This window comes from Aptenodytes forsteri, unplaced genomic scaffold (genome assembly GCF_000699145.1).
Source record: "Aptenodytes forsteri isolate BGI_AS27 unplaced genomic scaffold, ASM69914v1 Scaffold61, whole genome shotgun sequence".
Taxonomy (NCBI): domain Eukaryota; kingdom Metazoa; phylum Chordata; class Aves; order Sphenisciformes; family Spheniscidae; genus Aptenodytes; species Aptenodytes forsteri.
Genome location: NW_008794443.1, coordinates 1,046,253 through 1,062,710, shown reverse-complemented (window position 1 = coordinate 1,062,710; position 16,458 = coordinate 1,046,253). Strand labels below are relative to the sequence as shown.

Sequence of the window (16,458 nt, the reverse complement as noted above, 5' to 3'; positions counted from 1 at the left end):
CTCCCTCTGTGCTGCCCTGCAGTGTCTCTGCAGACGCTGGGCTTGGCAAAAACGGGACAGGCTCTTTGGGATGCCTCTAAATCCAGAGGATCTTCACTGAAGTCGGGGTAGTCAGTGTTTTGTTTTTACCTGGACGGTTAATAAGAGATCAGAACCTGCCTCTTCTTCATATTTCAGGTGACAGCGGAAGGTGATGTTGTGGCTGGGATGCAGTGGAGATTGCCAGAGGTAGCTCTGGCCCTGCCTGGTGGTTGGGGCTGAGCTGAGGCCGTACAAACTCAGTTCAGCTGTGACCTCAAGCCTGAACCTCAGTCCCAGCAGGACAGCAAACCTGGTCCTCCACCCCAGCCCCGAGGAGCTATTGCAAATGATGCCCTCAGTGCACTTGGCACACCGCGTTGTGTTGCTGGACTGTAAAACAAACAGGTCCAACTTCTGTTAAAATGCTTTTCCTTACCAAATTAATAATAAAGTCTCAGCTGAAATTATTGATGGCATTAAAAAACAATACTTGGCACTTTTTTTTCCTGCTTATGTATTTTTCTAAACTGAAATAAATATTCGCTATGAAATATAAAGAGTTGCTAGATTTCCTAGACTAAGATGGGAAAATTTAAAAGAATATGTTAATAAAAAATAAGAACATTTATAATGGGGGGGAAATAATTTCCTGGCCAATCCTAGTATCCTCCACCAGGTTGCTCCTGCCACAGGTAACTGGATTTTGAGACTTCACACTAAACGAGTCTCAGCTCCTCCTTATTCATGAGTGAGAATGAATAAAAAACACTGAACACCACAATTTCCTTGTGGACAACTGACAAGACTTCAAAAATTTGCCTAAATACCTCACTTTGATAGTTAAGGAGCCGTGCTGGTCTCAGACTGCCCAAGCCCCCGTGACGTGAGCAGCCACAGGGGATGCTCACCTCTGCCACCTGCAACAATTTTTTGCCACAAGCTCATCTGAATCTGCCAATTGATACGAGATTATTTTTTCCCCCTCCCCTCCCTGACATGCTGTTGTGCTGAACACAGATCGCAGAGTGTGAATTTTCTGGAAGAAACCCATGCCTCCGCCGCTCGTGATTTTGGGGGTAAAAATCTCTGAAACGTGAATCAACGTCAAGAAACCTTGAAGCAACAAAGGCTGGAGATGGCACAGCGAGCTCCCCATTCCCTGTAGGGATGCTGGAGGCAGAGACGCAGTTCTGGTGAGAGGGTGGGATGGAAATCACAAAGAACAGTTAATCATCGCTCTGGGTGCAATGGAATGTGTGCTGCAGAGGTGTTTGGTGAGAAACCTGCCTGCACCGGAGCTTGGCTTCTTGGATGTTGGTGGGACTTACCGGGGGAGGACCGAGGAAGCAGGACAATCTCTGTGCACGAGGTTTCTCAAGAACGCTCTCCACAACACCACCACGCACAAAAAGCCGCAAACATTCAAACTTAGAGCTGGCTGCGCCCACCACGAGGCCAATATTCAGCATTATCCCACCCCACACCAAGTCTCCATGCAAACGGTTTTAAATTGAGCCAGGTTTTAAACCCAGGCCACACGACAAAGCAAATGGGACACCTCCCAGCCCCATCCTCCCAGTTTGTTATCCCGCTATCCACAGCACATCCAAAAAAATGCATTTCCATCAATCGCGTACTGCAGCAAAGGCTGCACCAGCTAATTTCAAGGCACCTTCGATAAGTGCTACAAACCTGATGGTGGCTCTTCTAGCACAGGACCGGCTTTTTACTCCTCCACGGCTAAGGAACAGTGGTGCCAAACCTTTGGGCTTAATGACAATGACTTTCACCTGTACAATACAGGTGTTCCCATCAGCAGGCTGCAAAGGCGTTTCCAAAGGGCTCTGCTTCCCTTCTCAGCTACAGAACATGCATAAATGTATTACACGTTTACCATCTAAAGATACTCGGTTGCATTCTAGGTAACGATTTAACCCCAGCACACACCCACCTGGTGAAATATTCCTATGACCCATTTTATAGAGGAAATTAAAAAAGACCAGTCTGATACAGATCTACCAAAGCTACCAACATCGCTAATTTTCAGGCACAGCTCATTCTCCTGATCCACTAATGGCCTTCAATTTAAGTATACGCTAGGTAAGAGTGCAGGTTAGGCAGGAGGACAAAGGGACAGAGCTTGAGACCAGTCACAGCCCGACAGCCACCCCGCGCACCAGCAGTAGGTGTCCAGGTGCAGCCAGCATCGCTGTAAATCAGGATGGGTCGGTGAAATCTCGATAGAGGCACCCTACCTTTAGCTACTCAAGTATGAAATTTTACCCAAATTAATTGTCCTAACGTTTCGGAGCCGGGTGTCCAGCTCCTATTCTGGTCCCCGCAGTGGGTTTTCTTGAATAATGGAGGGGGGGGGGGGGAAACGAAATCACGGCATGACCTCGGCACAAAAAGTATTCGACGTGGGTAAACCCGGTTGAAGGAAAGCAGCAGAGCATTCGGCATCGCTCCTTTGCAAAGGCCTCTTGCAACCGGGCAGGCGTCGGGGCCGCTCTCGCCCACCCTCCTCTCCCCACCGAAGTCCACCTACTCCTGCAAACTTCCCCGTTGTTATTTCTTTTCTTCTCCCTCCCCCTCCACGGGCAAGCGCGCGGGTCACAATTTCTCTGATTTCGCCTTGTATCTCCAGCTATAAAAAGAGAGCATAATGGAAAAATAATTAAAAAATAAAAGAGAGGAATAAAAAACATCATTTTAAGGGAGGAAGGGGAGGGGGGCCAGGAGATCTGCGGAGCTAGTAGATAACCAGCAGATGTGATTTTTGCAGATAAGCGTAGTAATTTAGATAAATCTGGAGGCTTTAGAGCCTTTCGCTTGCGTTCCTTTTCTTTCTGTCTGATTTTTTTTTCAATTTTATCTTGCAAGTCAAGAGGAGGGGGAGTGAGAAGGAGGGAAGGGGGGGGGAAGCTTAATCTTTGGGTAGTTTTTCTTTTCTTTTTAATGTGTTTTTCCCCAGAAGGTGGGATAATGCGAGCTGCTCTCCCCCCCACGCACATACACACACACACACACGCACACGCACACAGAAGCTGGGGCTATGTTTTTTAAAAGCGGCGGACAAAAATCAAAATATTTGAAAATGTATTTCATGGTAATTATGTCATATTTCATGGACTGATGCCACTACTGAAAGAGAGCCTGAATGCCTTAATTTGTATAGAAATTGTAATCATTTGTTCATTTCAAGGTGAAAATTGCATTTTTTAATTTAAATTGTATCCTGCGTGATAGTCTATTATCTAGTAAAATTGTCTCCATGTCTGAATGCCTTATATGCAGCTGCAATGCTTGTTACAAATCCAGTTATATTCATAAAAGCTTTGTCGACGTCTCGGGAAATGTGAACAGTTTCTTGTGGGTTTCTTCTCTCTCTTTTTTTCTGTTTTTCCCCTCTTCCCTCCCATTCTTGTCCTCCCTCCCCTTAGTCTTTTTTTTTTCCCAGTTGAAATAAACCCATATCTACTATTAATAATAATTAGCCTGGGTATATACAAAAGACAATTCTGTGTGGAATAGGGCGAGGAACGTGCAGAAAGCGCTCAGGATTCCTGCTTATTTATTTATTTCGAAGCGAGCCACCTCGAGGTTGCATATTGCTGGGGAATAAGGGACGAGAGAAGAGAAAGGACAAGGTAAAGGAATGCAGGAAGATGAGGGGTGAGGTTTTGTGCGGCAGCTCCTGTAAATAAAACTCAGCCCCAAAGGATGGCATGGGCAGGCAGGGGCAGAGAGAGACTCGCACTGACGTAAGAGAGAGATTTAAGTCACTTTGGCGTTTCGGAGATTTGGGACTGTGGTGGAAGGGAGGTAGAAGGTCACTTTGTTTCCAGCCCTTGGTTTTGAGAAAGCCCTAATATTTTGTGTCGTGATACATCCTATCCCACGGTGAATTGCAGCCTTGTCTCTCCTGGTGTCTGGTTTGATCCCCGGTGTGATTTAGGGATGCCCAGAATCTGCTGGAGGGGAAACAGAGCCTGAGAAGTTAACCGTGGTGTCCAAGATCCCCCGAAGCACCGGTAAAAGTCCAGATCTCCTAATCTCCTGTCTTCTGCCGTGCTCAGTGCGCTCACTGCATATTCGAGCTTCCTTGCTGTTTTTGCAAGAGGGAACTCGGATAGAGGGAATCGCAGCCGCCCTTCTGGGCACCCTCAGCTGGGCTCTGCTGCACCCACGCAGCCCTCCACGGAGAGCAATCCTTCTCCCCTAGTCTGACTTTTCCTGGGAAGGCGGAGATGGATGCGCCTGCGTCTCAGCCTCCTCGCCTTCCACTCCTGCTTCAGCCAAAAGGCTGAGGACACCCCAACTCCCAGCACACAGCTAGTATAGGAAAAGTACAAAAAAAAAAAGTCAGCTCGGAGTAGAAACGCTGCAAATACTGGCCCGAGGATGCACAGCATTAGGGGGGGGACTGACAGGAATGTTACAGGAATGCTGGATGAGCTCGCTGGCTAGTGTAAATCAGCAAAACCAGTTAAAATTCTGGGCTGGTTTGCACCAGGTGAGAATGTGGCCTGCTTGGGACAGGATATTAATTATATTAATCCTTAAAAAAGAAAGAAATCGGCCTCACAAGGAAATCCTTTTTCAGTCATTTAATTCCCTTTCATACACCTCTCCCTGCTCAGAATACCCTGATTTTATGCAGGTCCACAGCCTATTATAATAAACTTCTCTACACCTATTCTGAAAAGAAATTGCTCATGAAATGCTGCAAAGCTAAAGGCTGCTGAGCCAAATTTGACGGCACAGTCGCTGTCTGACAGTAGCTATAACCACTGAGATGAGCAACAACGGAGCTGAACACCGATCATGAGATGGGTCTGACCTCTGAGCCAGGCAAACATCCCCTGAGGGTTAAGACTTGGAAAGGGGGGGGTACCAAAATGCTGTTAGCATGACGGTTCATGCAGGGATGCATTCAGTTAGGCATGCTTTACGTGCATGCGTGGGTGTCTTAGGATTTCTGCAATCATGCCTTTTGCAGCTTCATTTGTAATCTCCCCAGTTCATCAGAGAGACTTAGCGGGTGTAAATAGCTAAAATACCTGTAGCTAAAATACAAGGTGGACCCCGCGTCCAAGGGGACATCGTAGGGCAGGAGGCACTGCTCATGAAAAGTGATGGAGCCGGAAAGAAGCAGGTATAACACAGAGAGCATGGAGGAATCGTCCTCCCAAAAAAGAGGTGTCAACGCACTCATCGCCCCCTCTGCCTTGCCATCCAACAGGTTGCATCTGCTACACACAAGACATCTGAATTAATTTCACTGGGGACTTAGAGCGGTGTTTGAGTCAGAGGGGAAAGGCTGATATTTCCCAGTGATTCGAGTTCCTGCCGTAAGTAGGGCCTAGTGTGCACAGGATGGGTTCTCTGCACTTCCCGAAAAATCAAGGCACTGGTGCCGTTTGGAGCTGAGCAAAAATCACGAGCAGGTTTTGAAAGTCTTGGTGCGTTGCTTCAAAGAGCGGGGACTGGTGTTTGGAGAGGGAGATAGGTGCTTGGGCGAATCTTCCAAGTTTCCCTTGGGACTTTCCTAAATTAGGTGTCACCTGCACACTTTCATGGTCCCTGGATCATACTTTCAGAAGGTATTTTCAGCATCAATACAAAACAGAATACTTAAACCCACCAAAAACTCTCATAGCATTCACACCTCGCAGGGCTAGGCTTTCTGCCTCCCTTTTCTCTAATATTTATCACACCCCAGTCGAGATTTGGGGACCAGTCAGTTGAGACACAGACTAACTACAGGCACTTAAACCAACTTGATCCTGCATAAGTCACTCAACCTTCACCTGTTTGTAAAGCAGCTTTTGAAACCATTAAGTTACAGCGATGCTGGAAAAGATAGCGTGATGGAAGAGAAGAAAGATTAAAGCTGGTAGCGTGATGGAAGAGAAGAAAGATTAAAGATTAAAGCTGATTTAAACAACTTTTTCCGAAACATTTTGGTTTTATAATAAGAAACTTTCCTAAATTATTTTAATTATTCAGTTCTTAATGAAGAGAAAGGACAAAAATTTTCAGTTTCTTTAGTTTTAGCTAAAAAAAAGGGGTTTAAATCTCAGGTTAGAAAGGCAAAAATGTTTTGCTTCTCTTCCAGGTTGTTCTTCTCTTTTCTTGCACGCCTTTTAAAATGACAAAGAAACAGAAAAGTGGAAACAACCTCAATATTTAATATATTTTTATCTATTCCTCATATTTCCTCTGAGAAAAATATTTGTGAGAATGTCCAGGAAAATAATGTAAATACATTCAACTTTATTTTGAGTCACTCAAAAGAAAAGTGCTAGTTACCCTGCCAAGCGCTTCTGCCCTCCAAAACCACATAGTGTTGAGAGAGAGAGAGAGATACATATGTGCTCTGTGTCTCTGCTCGCTTGGAGTCGCACTGTCCTGTGCTTTCTCCAGCTGCTAACGCTGACTGCACAGCTCCAGGGGAACATGCAATGTCCTGTGTCCTGTGCTTTCTCCAGCTGCTAACGCTGACTGCACAGCTCCAGGGGAGCTGGGGGGGATAAGGGGAGGCTGTGGTAAGCGCACGGGCGATGGCTCAGGTCACAGAGGGCTGCGGAGGGGTTTGCTGGAAGCCGGAGGGAGTACGTGTGAAACCCAAATAAAAAAATAAAACCCAAAATAAAAAGCAGAGCAGGAAAGGCGCGCAGACTTAGACGCCATCAGGGCAGACGAACAGCCCCTCTCATGCAAAGCACAGGCAGTCGTATGCAGCACCTCGGGTCAAGACCAACAGCATGGGACATGATGCAATGACCGGGGTCAGCACCCGGTCCTCAGCCTGCAGGATGCAATGCGTTTGCAGAAGTTAGCAGCTGGTGTCAAATTGACTTGAATTTGATTTATCACCGGCTTATCAGCAGATTAAAGTTGACGACAGCTTAGAGCCATAATTGACCGGTGATACTTGTAGCAGGAGCTGTATCGGCCTGAGCAGCTCCCTTGTGGGCTAGCTTGCGCCCTTGATGTCTTTCAGAGGGCAACGGATCGACTCTGGCAAGGCCTGGGAAATATCCTGTGCTCCTCAGATAAGGTTTGAGTCGTTAGGAGAGAGGACGAGGAGCTCAGGGAACAGTTGAGGGCAGTGTTGAAACGCTTGCAACTGCAGGGCTGGCGGCAACAGAGCCTGAACGTGACCATTGCTGGAGCAAAGTCATTTCTGGGAGGGCTGGCGAGGAAGCACAAAGCTGTTACTTTTCAGCAGCAGGCCAGCACGGATTTAAAAACAGGGACATGGCTAGAAATAATGTTGTCTTGTTTTAGGGCTCTTGGAAAATGACGGTCCCTTCCTCTACAAACCCCTTCACGTGCAAACACACAGTGTGGCTGGCTTGGCCACCGCCAAAACACCGGAGTGAAAATCAAGCGCTGCTAGTGTGTGCAGATCTAAGGTGGGAAGGGCGTTTCGGTGTGGGTAAAATTTGCAGATGCCAAATATAATTCCCCTAGGATGCAGCTAGGAAGCTGGGGCTAATGCTTCTGCTCTGACGGCTGAAGCCGGTTATGGTTCTTACACAAAGGCGAGCCTCTCCCTTTCATAATTATCACAAAAAAGGGGTTTTCTGACAGCACAGTGCCCTTGGCATCATGCAAGAGCAGTTGTTTGCAGCCTTTTCCCCATTTGCAGAGCTGTAATATTTTCAGGGGTCCCCATCAAGGCCCTCAGAGCCCACCAAAGCCTCAGCCTCTGCAGCCCCTGCATGCCCAGAGCTGTCCCAGCCCCGGGCCAGGCACCCTGCAGCCCCGCAGCCCACTGCCCCACTGCAAACCCATCTGCTGGGGTGGCCAGCCCTTGCCTCGCGTGTCCTCCATTTTCCCATTTTCCTCCCAAAAGTGAATTATCCAGGCAGCGGGAGCAGGCGTGGAGTGGAGTCACACCCACGCTTTACCTGCACTAAAACAGGTTCCACTGCCCGGTGTTTCTTTTTCTAGGACTGAGGAGGCTTTTCCGTCTCAGCAAGGGAAGCTGATTTTCTTAGCAAAAACGCTTTCCCTCACCCTGACAGGAAGGAAAGCTGTGACCAGGGTTTCTATATCCCACCTAACCTGAAGGTAGCTTTGCCGGGCACTAAGAACAGCTTCAGAGTCCCGCTGTGCCCAGGGGACTGCAAACGACACCGCACAAACTCCAGTGAAGGTCTCTGCCTAAACCCAGGGCTCCGAGCAGTGGCTCAGTATTTCTTCAAAGACATAATACCAAGGGGAGCAGGATAGCGTTAAGAAAGGATCTCAGCGAGGGCTTGATAAGGGACTAACTCTGAAGCTAGCCGCGACCAGCAGTGTGCACGTGAGGCGAGGAACGCCGGTGCGAGCAGAGTTTGCAAATGCTAGAGCCCTTGTTCCTCTGCTGAGCCTTCTCGTGCCGGTGGGAGACCCCAGGCTGGCAGACTGCTGCTTCTTTTTGCTCACAAAAGACAAATGCACGAGCAGCATCTCCTCACACAGTTGCGATGTCTTATCTAACGGTGATCTCATCTGGGTTTAGGATGCCAGTTAACTCCCGTGGACTGATCCCTCTGCTGAGAGGCAACCAGAAAAAATAAAATCCAGCAACTAATTAGGCTACTTTCTGCGTGCGGATATTCATCCAGCACGACTTGGATGAAGATCAACTTATTTTACGGAGAGCCAAAACGTCTTCAGATGGGAACAGCTTTTGAATTCAGTGCTTTGTTTAAAGGCAAAATGCTTTGTTACCGATTGTCGAAGCCCCGAGCCATGTATTCCTCCGTTGAGTTTCAAAATATTTTTCCGCTTGTTGATGCTGAGCTTTGGCCTTTAACGAAAGCCAGGTGCCTGCAGAGCTCGGAGTTAACACGGCAGCCCGGTCCCACCCTGGCCTGCGCAGCCTGCCTTCCTCTGCCCGTGCAATAGCTTGCTGCAAATGAATGCATAAAGAGACGGTTGTATTTAGAACAGGCCAGGTAATTGTTCTTCCCTTGTGAAAGTCACAGTGAAATTAAATGTTTTATTTATTTACGTACATTTTCATTAACGAATGAAGCACACGATTTTGCTTTTTAGCAAAAACGTCTGTCGTATGTGTCTGTGTGTGAATATTTTTGATTTACCAGCTTTTCCCCTTGTGCTTGGCCCGCTGCAGAGTGTTTGTTAAGCAAACAAGCCACCCAAAGACACTTAATCCTTTTCCGAGCCATGTATTCCTCCGTTGAGTTTCAAAATATTTTTCCGCTTGTTGATGCTGAGCTTTGGCCTTTAACGAAAGCCAGGTGCCTGCAGAGCTCAGAGTTAACACGGCAGCCCGGTCCCACCCTGGCCTGCGCAGCCTGCCTTCCTCTGCCCGTGCAATAGTTTGCTGCAAATGAATGCATAAAGAAACGGTTGTATTTAGAACAGGCCAGGTAATTGTTCTTCCCTTGTGAAAGTCACAGTGAAATTAAATGTTTTATTTATTTACGTACATTTTCATTAACGAATGAAGCACACGATTTTGCTTTTTAGCAAAAACGTCTGTCGTATGTGTCTGTGTGTGAATATTTTTGATTTACCAGCTTTTCCCCTTGTGCTTGGCCCGCTGCAGAGTGTTTGTTAAGCAAACAAGCCACCCAAAGACACTTTTAATCCTTTTTTTTTTAATGTATAACAGTTATGCCTGAGTTACAGAGAGACACCTACAGGCAGCAGGTAGTTAAAGCAAATACCAGTTTCTCTTTCTACTATACTACTCCATATAGCTGAATAAATTATGGTGCGATTATATATATACACACGCACGCACGCAGGCACACACGCGCCGCACACACACTCACACGCAGGCATACACATGGAGCAAAATGGCTATGAGTCAAACACAGAAGCAACATATCCGCAGTTACTAGGAATAAGGAATGTCCTATAGTGCTATGTAGATATTCCCCAGGTGGGTATATGGAGGTGTTAGGGATGACGGGTTAGAAGCATTAAATACACAAAGTCTCTGAGCGACAGGAGCCAATCTGCTGAGTTACTGGACACAGTGAGGAAATGTCCCTTTTGTGGTCTCAGGACGGCGCTGAGAGGTGAAGGCAGGGGCGCGGGAGGGGCGTGGGGAGGTAAAAGAAATCCGTTTTTCCTTCCCCCCAAGGATGTCAGTTCTCGTCTGCAGGCATGGAAGAAATGTCGACCTGAGAGAACGTCTCTGGAGTGTGTCCCTTCGCTTGGTGGTTCGTTTGGATGAGGTGCAGAACGATTTTTGGATTCCCAGGCACCCTCAGAGTCACCAGTAGTTGAGTATCTGCTCAGTCCCTGTTTGGTCTGCTTTATCCGTTTTTCCTTCCCCCCAAGGATGTCAGTTCTCGTCTGCAGGCATGGAAGAAATGTCGACCTGAGAGAACGTCTCTGGAGTGTGTCCCTTCGCTTGGTGGTTCGTTTGGATGAGGTGCAGAACGATTTTTGGATTCCCAGGCACCCTCAGAGTCACCAGTAGTTGAGTATCTGCTCAGTCCCTTTTTGGTCTGCTTTGAGCGACCACGACTGCACGTTCTTCAGGGTCCCGCTGTCCAACGCTTGTCTGCTGCTGATTGCTACTCTTCCATGCTCGGTTTTGTTTCGCCTTCAAGGCACCTCCCTCTGTTCTGTCCCCCCCTCCCCGTCCCACCCCACTCTACCCCCTGAGTTTGTCTCTTTTCAGCAGAACTGAGGTTGGCAATCCATAAAACAAAACAAAACAAAACAAAACAAAAAAATACTTTGACTTTCATACATGAACGTACCTTAAAACAAAACAAAGAAACCAAAAAAATCCCCAAATCAAACCCATCCCACCCCAAAGATTCTGGAATGTATTTTGAAAACACACGATAGGCAAATTTCTACAGTTCATCCCCAAAAAACAAAACAAAACAAAACAAAACAAAAAAATACTTTGACTTTCATACATGAACGTACCAAAACAAAACAAAAAAATACTTTGACTTTCATACATGAACGTACCTCAAAACAAAGTTAACTAGCACGGCACTCACTGTGTTTTTAGTATAAAAAAATGTCAACTTTCTATAAACATACAGCACATGACCAAATTTCCAACTAATGTACAAAGTGCGACCACGAGGGAAAGGTCAGAGAATAGCTATTTGCGCTAGCATGGGGCATTTTTCATATTCCTCTAAGAACTCTATTTACAGCAGTGCCCGGGTGTTCACGGACTTTCTGGTGAAGGTAATTGGCAAACAGGTTTCTACACAGCACTCCCTCTTTTTAATACTTTTTATTTTGGGGGTCCTGCACTCTGCGCTAGGCTCAGCTGAAGTCCTCCTCGACAACACGCTCACGGCGAGGACCAACTGTCCACTGTTGAGGGATGCTTGGGAGACGTGTATACACGCACGGGAGAATAGATAACGGAGGGGAGAAGAGAGCTGACAGGTCTTTGTGAGCAGGAGCAGCGGACAAGCAATTCTCATGACAAACTGAAACTTTCTTTCTAGTTTAGCAGGCAGCTAGGAATGTATTTGGTCAGAAATTTCAGTATAAAGAACAAGGGATTGCAACTGTCTGGGGCAGATACGGGGCCAGCAATCACCATCTACAAACTCCATCTTCCAGTCGCAAGGATGTAGATTTGGAGGTGCTCCCAGATGGGGTGATTATCGGCATTTGGCCTCTTAAATACTATTAAACGCGGCACGCAAGAAAATCATGTGCTCTGTTGTTTCAGCAGGCAGCTCAGAATGATACTGAGAGACAGGAGCAAATTCAAACAGGTGCTTCAGTCATTAACCCCTACACTAGTGTCTGTCACGGAGACACCCTTGCTCTCACCCTCGATCCCCCAGTTCAGGTGTGGCTGAAGGTTACTGTTATTGGGAATGACATTTAAGCCAGGACTGGAATTCAAAAGGGATTTAAAGCTTTGTGATCCAAGGAAAGTCTTTCGCAACTAGAGGGAAGCTTTATGTGGGATGTAGCTGGACAAGCAGAGGCTGAATTGGGATCGCTGGAGCGTAAATGACAGCAATACAGCCTCTGGATGCAGATGTCGCCCCGCACAGAGCTTCTGCACAGAAACATGCATGTGAGCGTGTGAGAGGCAGAGTAACCAAGCTGGTGTAATAATATGCTTTTAGGAATGTACAGCAGGCTCTGTCACAGCCGTAAAGCAAAGCTGATGAAAGCCATATGTGGCTCTGATAGGATGCTGAGCAACGTATGAAGCACAACTCTGCTTTGGTCAGAATAGGTACTTGTCCACATGGCTCAAGAGAAAGCGGCTTGGTGGTTCGTGATAAATGATGTTGGGGCAAGGCAGGGGACAGTTCCCCAGAAAAATGTTGTTTCAGCTGCAAAAACAAGATCAGATTATTTGAGAAGAATGGAAGAAGCAGCAACAACAGAAGAGAGCACAAGTGTCTCCTTTAACAACCTAGGAGCATATGCTAGACCAGAACTCATCCGACCATGTGGTCCCCCGTTATCGCCAGTGGACAAAAGCAGACATTCATTATCCTAAAGTAGACATATACAATAGTAAGTGTATTATAAACCCCAACAGTCTGTAGATGACTTTAAGTACTGCCTATTGCCATTGGACTTCACACATCAGCTACTGGCTGGCACAGATTCTGTGCATCAGGGTGGTTATCTCAGGGGCAGCTTTCCTTGCCCTCTCCAGGTCAAATTTCAGCGCGTTCTTGAAGTGAGCCCTCTCAACACAGGAAGGTGAGGGGAAAAAAGCCTATAATATTGGACATCTGCTTAAGAATCCTCAAGGATCATCACCACATGCAAAAGGGAAACTATTTAAAAACCCATGTGGGTCATGACTTAGCAATAACCTCTTATTGTTGGCTGCTTTTATCTGAGCAGTGTGATGAATTGTGAGCCGATACAAAAGCGAGAGCACTGGCTGCTACAGAAAAGTGGGGTGATAAATCCAGAGAACAAGATCTGGCTTAGAGAGAGGCTCCACCACCTAAATGAAAAGCTGAGGGAAGGAACTGAGACATTGAGTTGTATAGAATAGTACACGAAATGAGAGGGGTGGGGGAAGAGCCAGGAGGATGGGCAGGGGCAAGCATTCCTCCTGGTAGCTAGAGGATGAAGAATGCCGTTGGTAAGGTAAAACTTTTCCTGCAGTACTAATAGGTGCAATGTTGCAGCTGACAGCACCTTTCCTTCCTAGCTGCTGTTAGAAAGACTCTTCAGGTCATCTCCCCTCTGACTCCACGGCCACATCCATCCCTCAGTGAGAGGCAGCTGCGGGAAAGCACCTTCAGCACAAGCACCATTTTCTTTCAGGTGGCCCCTTACTTGTAGAACAACCTGGCTTTGCATACTGAACCCTCCAAGCAGGCAGCTAACGAACACCTCTGACTCTTCCCTCTCTTGTCTTTGCTCTCATGGCCAGCTTCTCTTCAGCTGAGTGAAAGAAGGGCCACTGGCAGTCCTCGCCCTTCTTGACTGGATGGGCAAAAGCTCCGATGCGATCGGGTGTATCTGATGCCCTTCCTCTGTGCGTGCAAGGCCAGCGTCCGCTATCGCATCTCCTGCTGCTATCTGATGCCCATGTCTTTTCAGTGATAATCAGGTCTAAATTGGTCCCTAAGAGGAAAAGTAAATGTTGGTTGTGCCTGTGCCCATAATCTCCAGTCCTCATGCAGCAATTTACATTTACACTTTCCAAAGGTCCCAGGCTGGACGGACTTACATCCTGCCCCTGCTTAGCAGCAATCTGGCCTGCTTCGGCCCTGCTTTGGGAAGCCATCAGTGGGAACGGAAGGGTAGAGTGGGGTGGGGAAATTTGCTGTCACTTTAATATATGTTTTTCTGGTTTTGTTTGTCTTTGTGGTTTGTTTTTTTTTTTTAACAAGTTCTTATATTTGGTCCATAGGTCTTCTGTGGTCCCGAATTATATCACCCTTAATGATCAGCTTGGTTATTCCTTCCTATACAACATTCACCAAATTTACAGCAATGGAAAGAAAAGGAAACAAAATGAAACATTTCTTTTTTTACAAAGAAAAAAAGATCAATTTGGCTTTGACTATGCCAACTACCTAGATCAATGGAAAGTCCTCAAGTGTGGGCAAAATGCCATGGCCAGGTAGGTTAGAGGGAGGGCATGAACTCAGGGTTAATAAATGTACCCAACCCGTTGTCTCTGGCCACAGGAGGAGTCAGGTCACAGAGGCCAGGCTTGCCTCTGAGAAGAGTGCTCTGGGGGGAGCTGGATACTTGGAGAGCCCTCCCGCTCTTTCCCGTCTCCTTCACAGCTCAAGTTGGTGCGAGGTGGAAGGGAATTGGGAAGGAGTAGGGTCCGGGTACAGGTAGATCCCTGGAAGGCTGGTGGTGTTTTCTCCAGTGATACCAAGTTGCTGGAGTGGGTTGTTGGCACAGTCGGACTCTTCAGTAGGCTTGGCCTGTCTCTACTGGTAGGAGGCCCAGAACGGCTGAATGTTCTCCCAGCTTCATCCTACGCTGTGTAGACAGACTCACATTCTTGGCCAAATAATCAACAGCAGCTGAAGAGGAGGGGAAAAAAAAGGAGGGTGAGAAAAAAGCACAACATTAGCATTTAGTGGAAATGAGGCTTTCAGCATCAAAGAGCATGTAACCAACAGACCCCGCAGACTGACTCTTACAAAGAGAGGCCCAGTGCAGTGGTTGTCACAGACACGAGGGTCCTGCTGCACTCCTAGGAAAGAGTGCAACAGATGATGGTCCTGCCAGAAACACCTGACAGGACAGGCGCTGCAGGGGTTAAGCGCAGCTGTGCTGTGCAGAGTGCACTCTGCGCATGCTGCTGCAGTTCCTTGAATCTTTCCATGGACCTACTGAAAACAGCTAAAATTCTACTTCTGCCATGGAAAATGGTGTTTCCAAGGGAGCTGCCTGAAGATGAGCCTGAGCAGAAAGCCAGTGGGATAAGCCTTCCAGCCTCACCTCCCTGTATCACCTCACGGTGGCAAAGCCAACTCCTGCACTCAGTGATGCTGGTGTAAATGATTCCAGAGATTTCAGTGGAAGCTCACCAAGTCTGGACGGGGCTTGAATATGACTTATCCGCTGCGTGCTGACTCATCTCTGTGAGCTCTGCTGCCTGCCTTCATCCACCCTTCCTAAGGGAAACCACTTTGCTTATCTCCATCTGGGTGAGAGACGAAGCCACAACTCCTGAGGCAATGCGTGAACCTGTATCCCAGCTTGTCTGACTGCCCCATGGTCTGAGGGGGAAGAGGATGGGGGCAGGATGGTGACATTGCTCATTAGCTGAGCTTCAGTCAAAGTCTCTCCCTTTCACTAGCTTTAATGTCTCAAATTAGATTAATAAGGAGCTGGCAGGAGATGTACAATCGGTGCCAATGAGTAAACAAATTTCAGCCATCAACGTCTTGTCAGATGCCTGCCCCAGAGGAGGTCCCTTCCAGACACAAATTCTTATTAGACTTGTCATATCTATTAGAATTCCTTTCACGCTTCTGCGTTCCATCACCGGCATCATTAACACAGCTCCGGCCTTTGGGAACCACAAGGACCACATTAATCTGGCATCTCTGCTCCTCACCGGCTGGAACAGCACAGGCTGTGCAAGCGCTGGCAGGCTGGCGCGCTGGAAGCGAGCAGGCTCGGCACAGGGTGAGTTACCCGGGGCCGAAGCGAGGCCTGCTGGGGAGCATGGCTTCTGCAGGAGGCAGAGTCTGAAAGGAGCTGAGTTAGGCAAGTGGAACTGGCACGCTGGCTGGCGCTCCTCGGGGACTGGGATCCTGGAGTAGCTTGACTCGAGCACTGGGCTCTGTAATGTGTTATGGTGCCTCTAGCTTCAAGGGGGGTGTACATAGGATTAAATCCCAAGCTATGGCTCTCATCCAGACCTTATCAGCTTGGTCTCCCGATATTTCAGGTAACCACATTAAATAATGTCTTTGAGAGGCTGTAGGGAAAGAGGAGATTCACTCCTCGGACACACTGCGTGTGTGTGTGTGTGATTGTGCCTCTGTTCCTGTTGTCACCTGTGCTCTGGGTGAATTCAGATGGGTGCTTGGGAAAGGAGGGAGACGAATGGTTGGAGCCAGTCATCCTGCTCTGGGTAGTACCCAGCAAAATGGAAATTTGATGGCAATCCCATCCTTCCAAAAAAACCAGGCTAAACTCCCAATATTGCTTTTTGTGCCAGTGGAAGGAGTTCAAAGGCACCAGGGTATCCCACGCCAGAAGTCAAAGACACGGTTTGTTGCTTTAATACAGTGGAAGCCAAAATAAAACCAGAAACTTACCAAAAGTACTCTGGGTGTTTATTTGCTTATGTGAGAGAGAAAGTGTGTCTGGTTTTGTGTTTCTAAAACAGAGAATAAGGAGGAGAGAAGTGGGGAGAGAGAGATTCTCTGCAGGCCAGGTCCAAAGCCTATCAAAGCTACAGAGCTCTTATTTACAAGCCCTGGTTATGTCCCCTGTTATACACTGTCT

The 16,458-nt window shown here is 47.5% G+C and overlaps 1 protein-coding gene across 1 annotated transcript in view; it reads right to left on the bottom strand.

The window, feature by feature from the left end:
* Positions 1-10,998: 10,998 nt before the first annotated feature.
* The window catches only part of PAX7 (paired box 7), a 104,990-nt gene continuing 99,530 nt past the window's right edge, over positions 10,999-16,458 (bottom strand). The window contains exon 9 of the mRNA XM_009289575.2: positions 10,999-14,516. Coding sequence (XP_009287850.1) covers positions 14,401-14,516 — 116 coding nt within the window. The 3' untranslated portion in view covers positions 10,999-14,400. The remainder of the gene's footprint in view (positions 14,517-16,458) is intronic.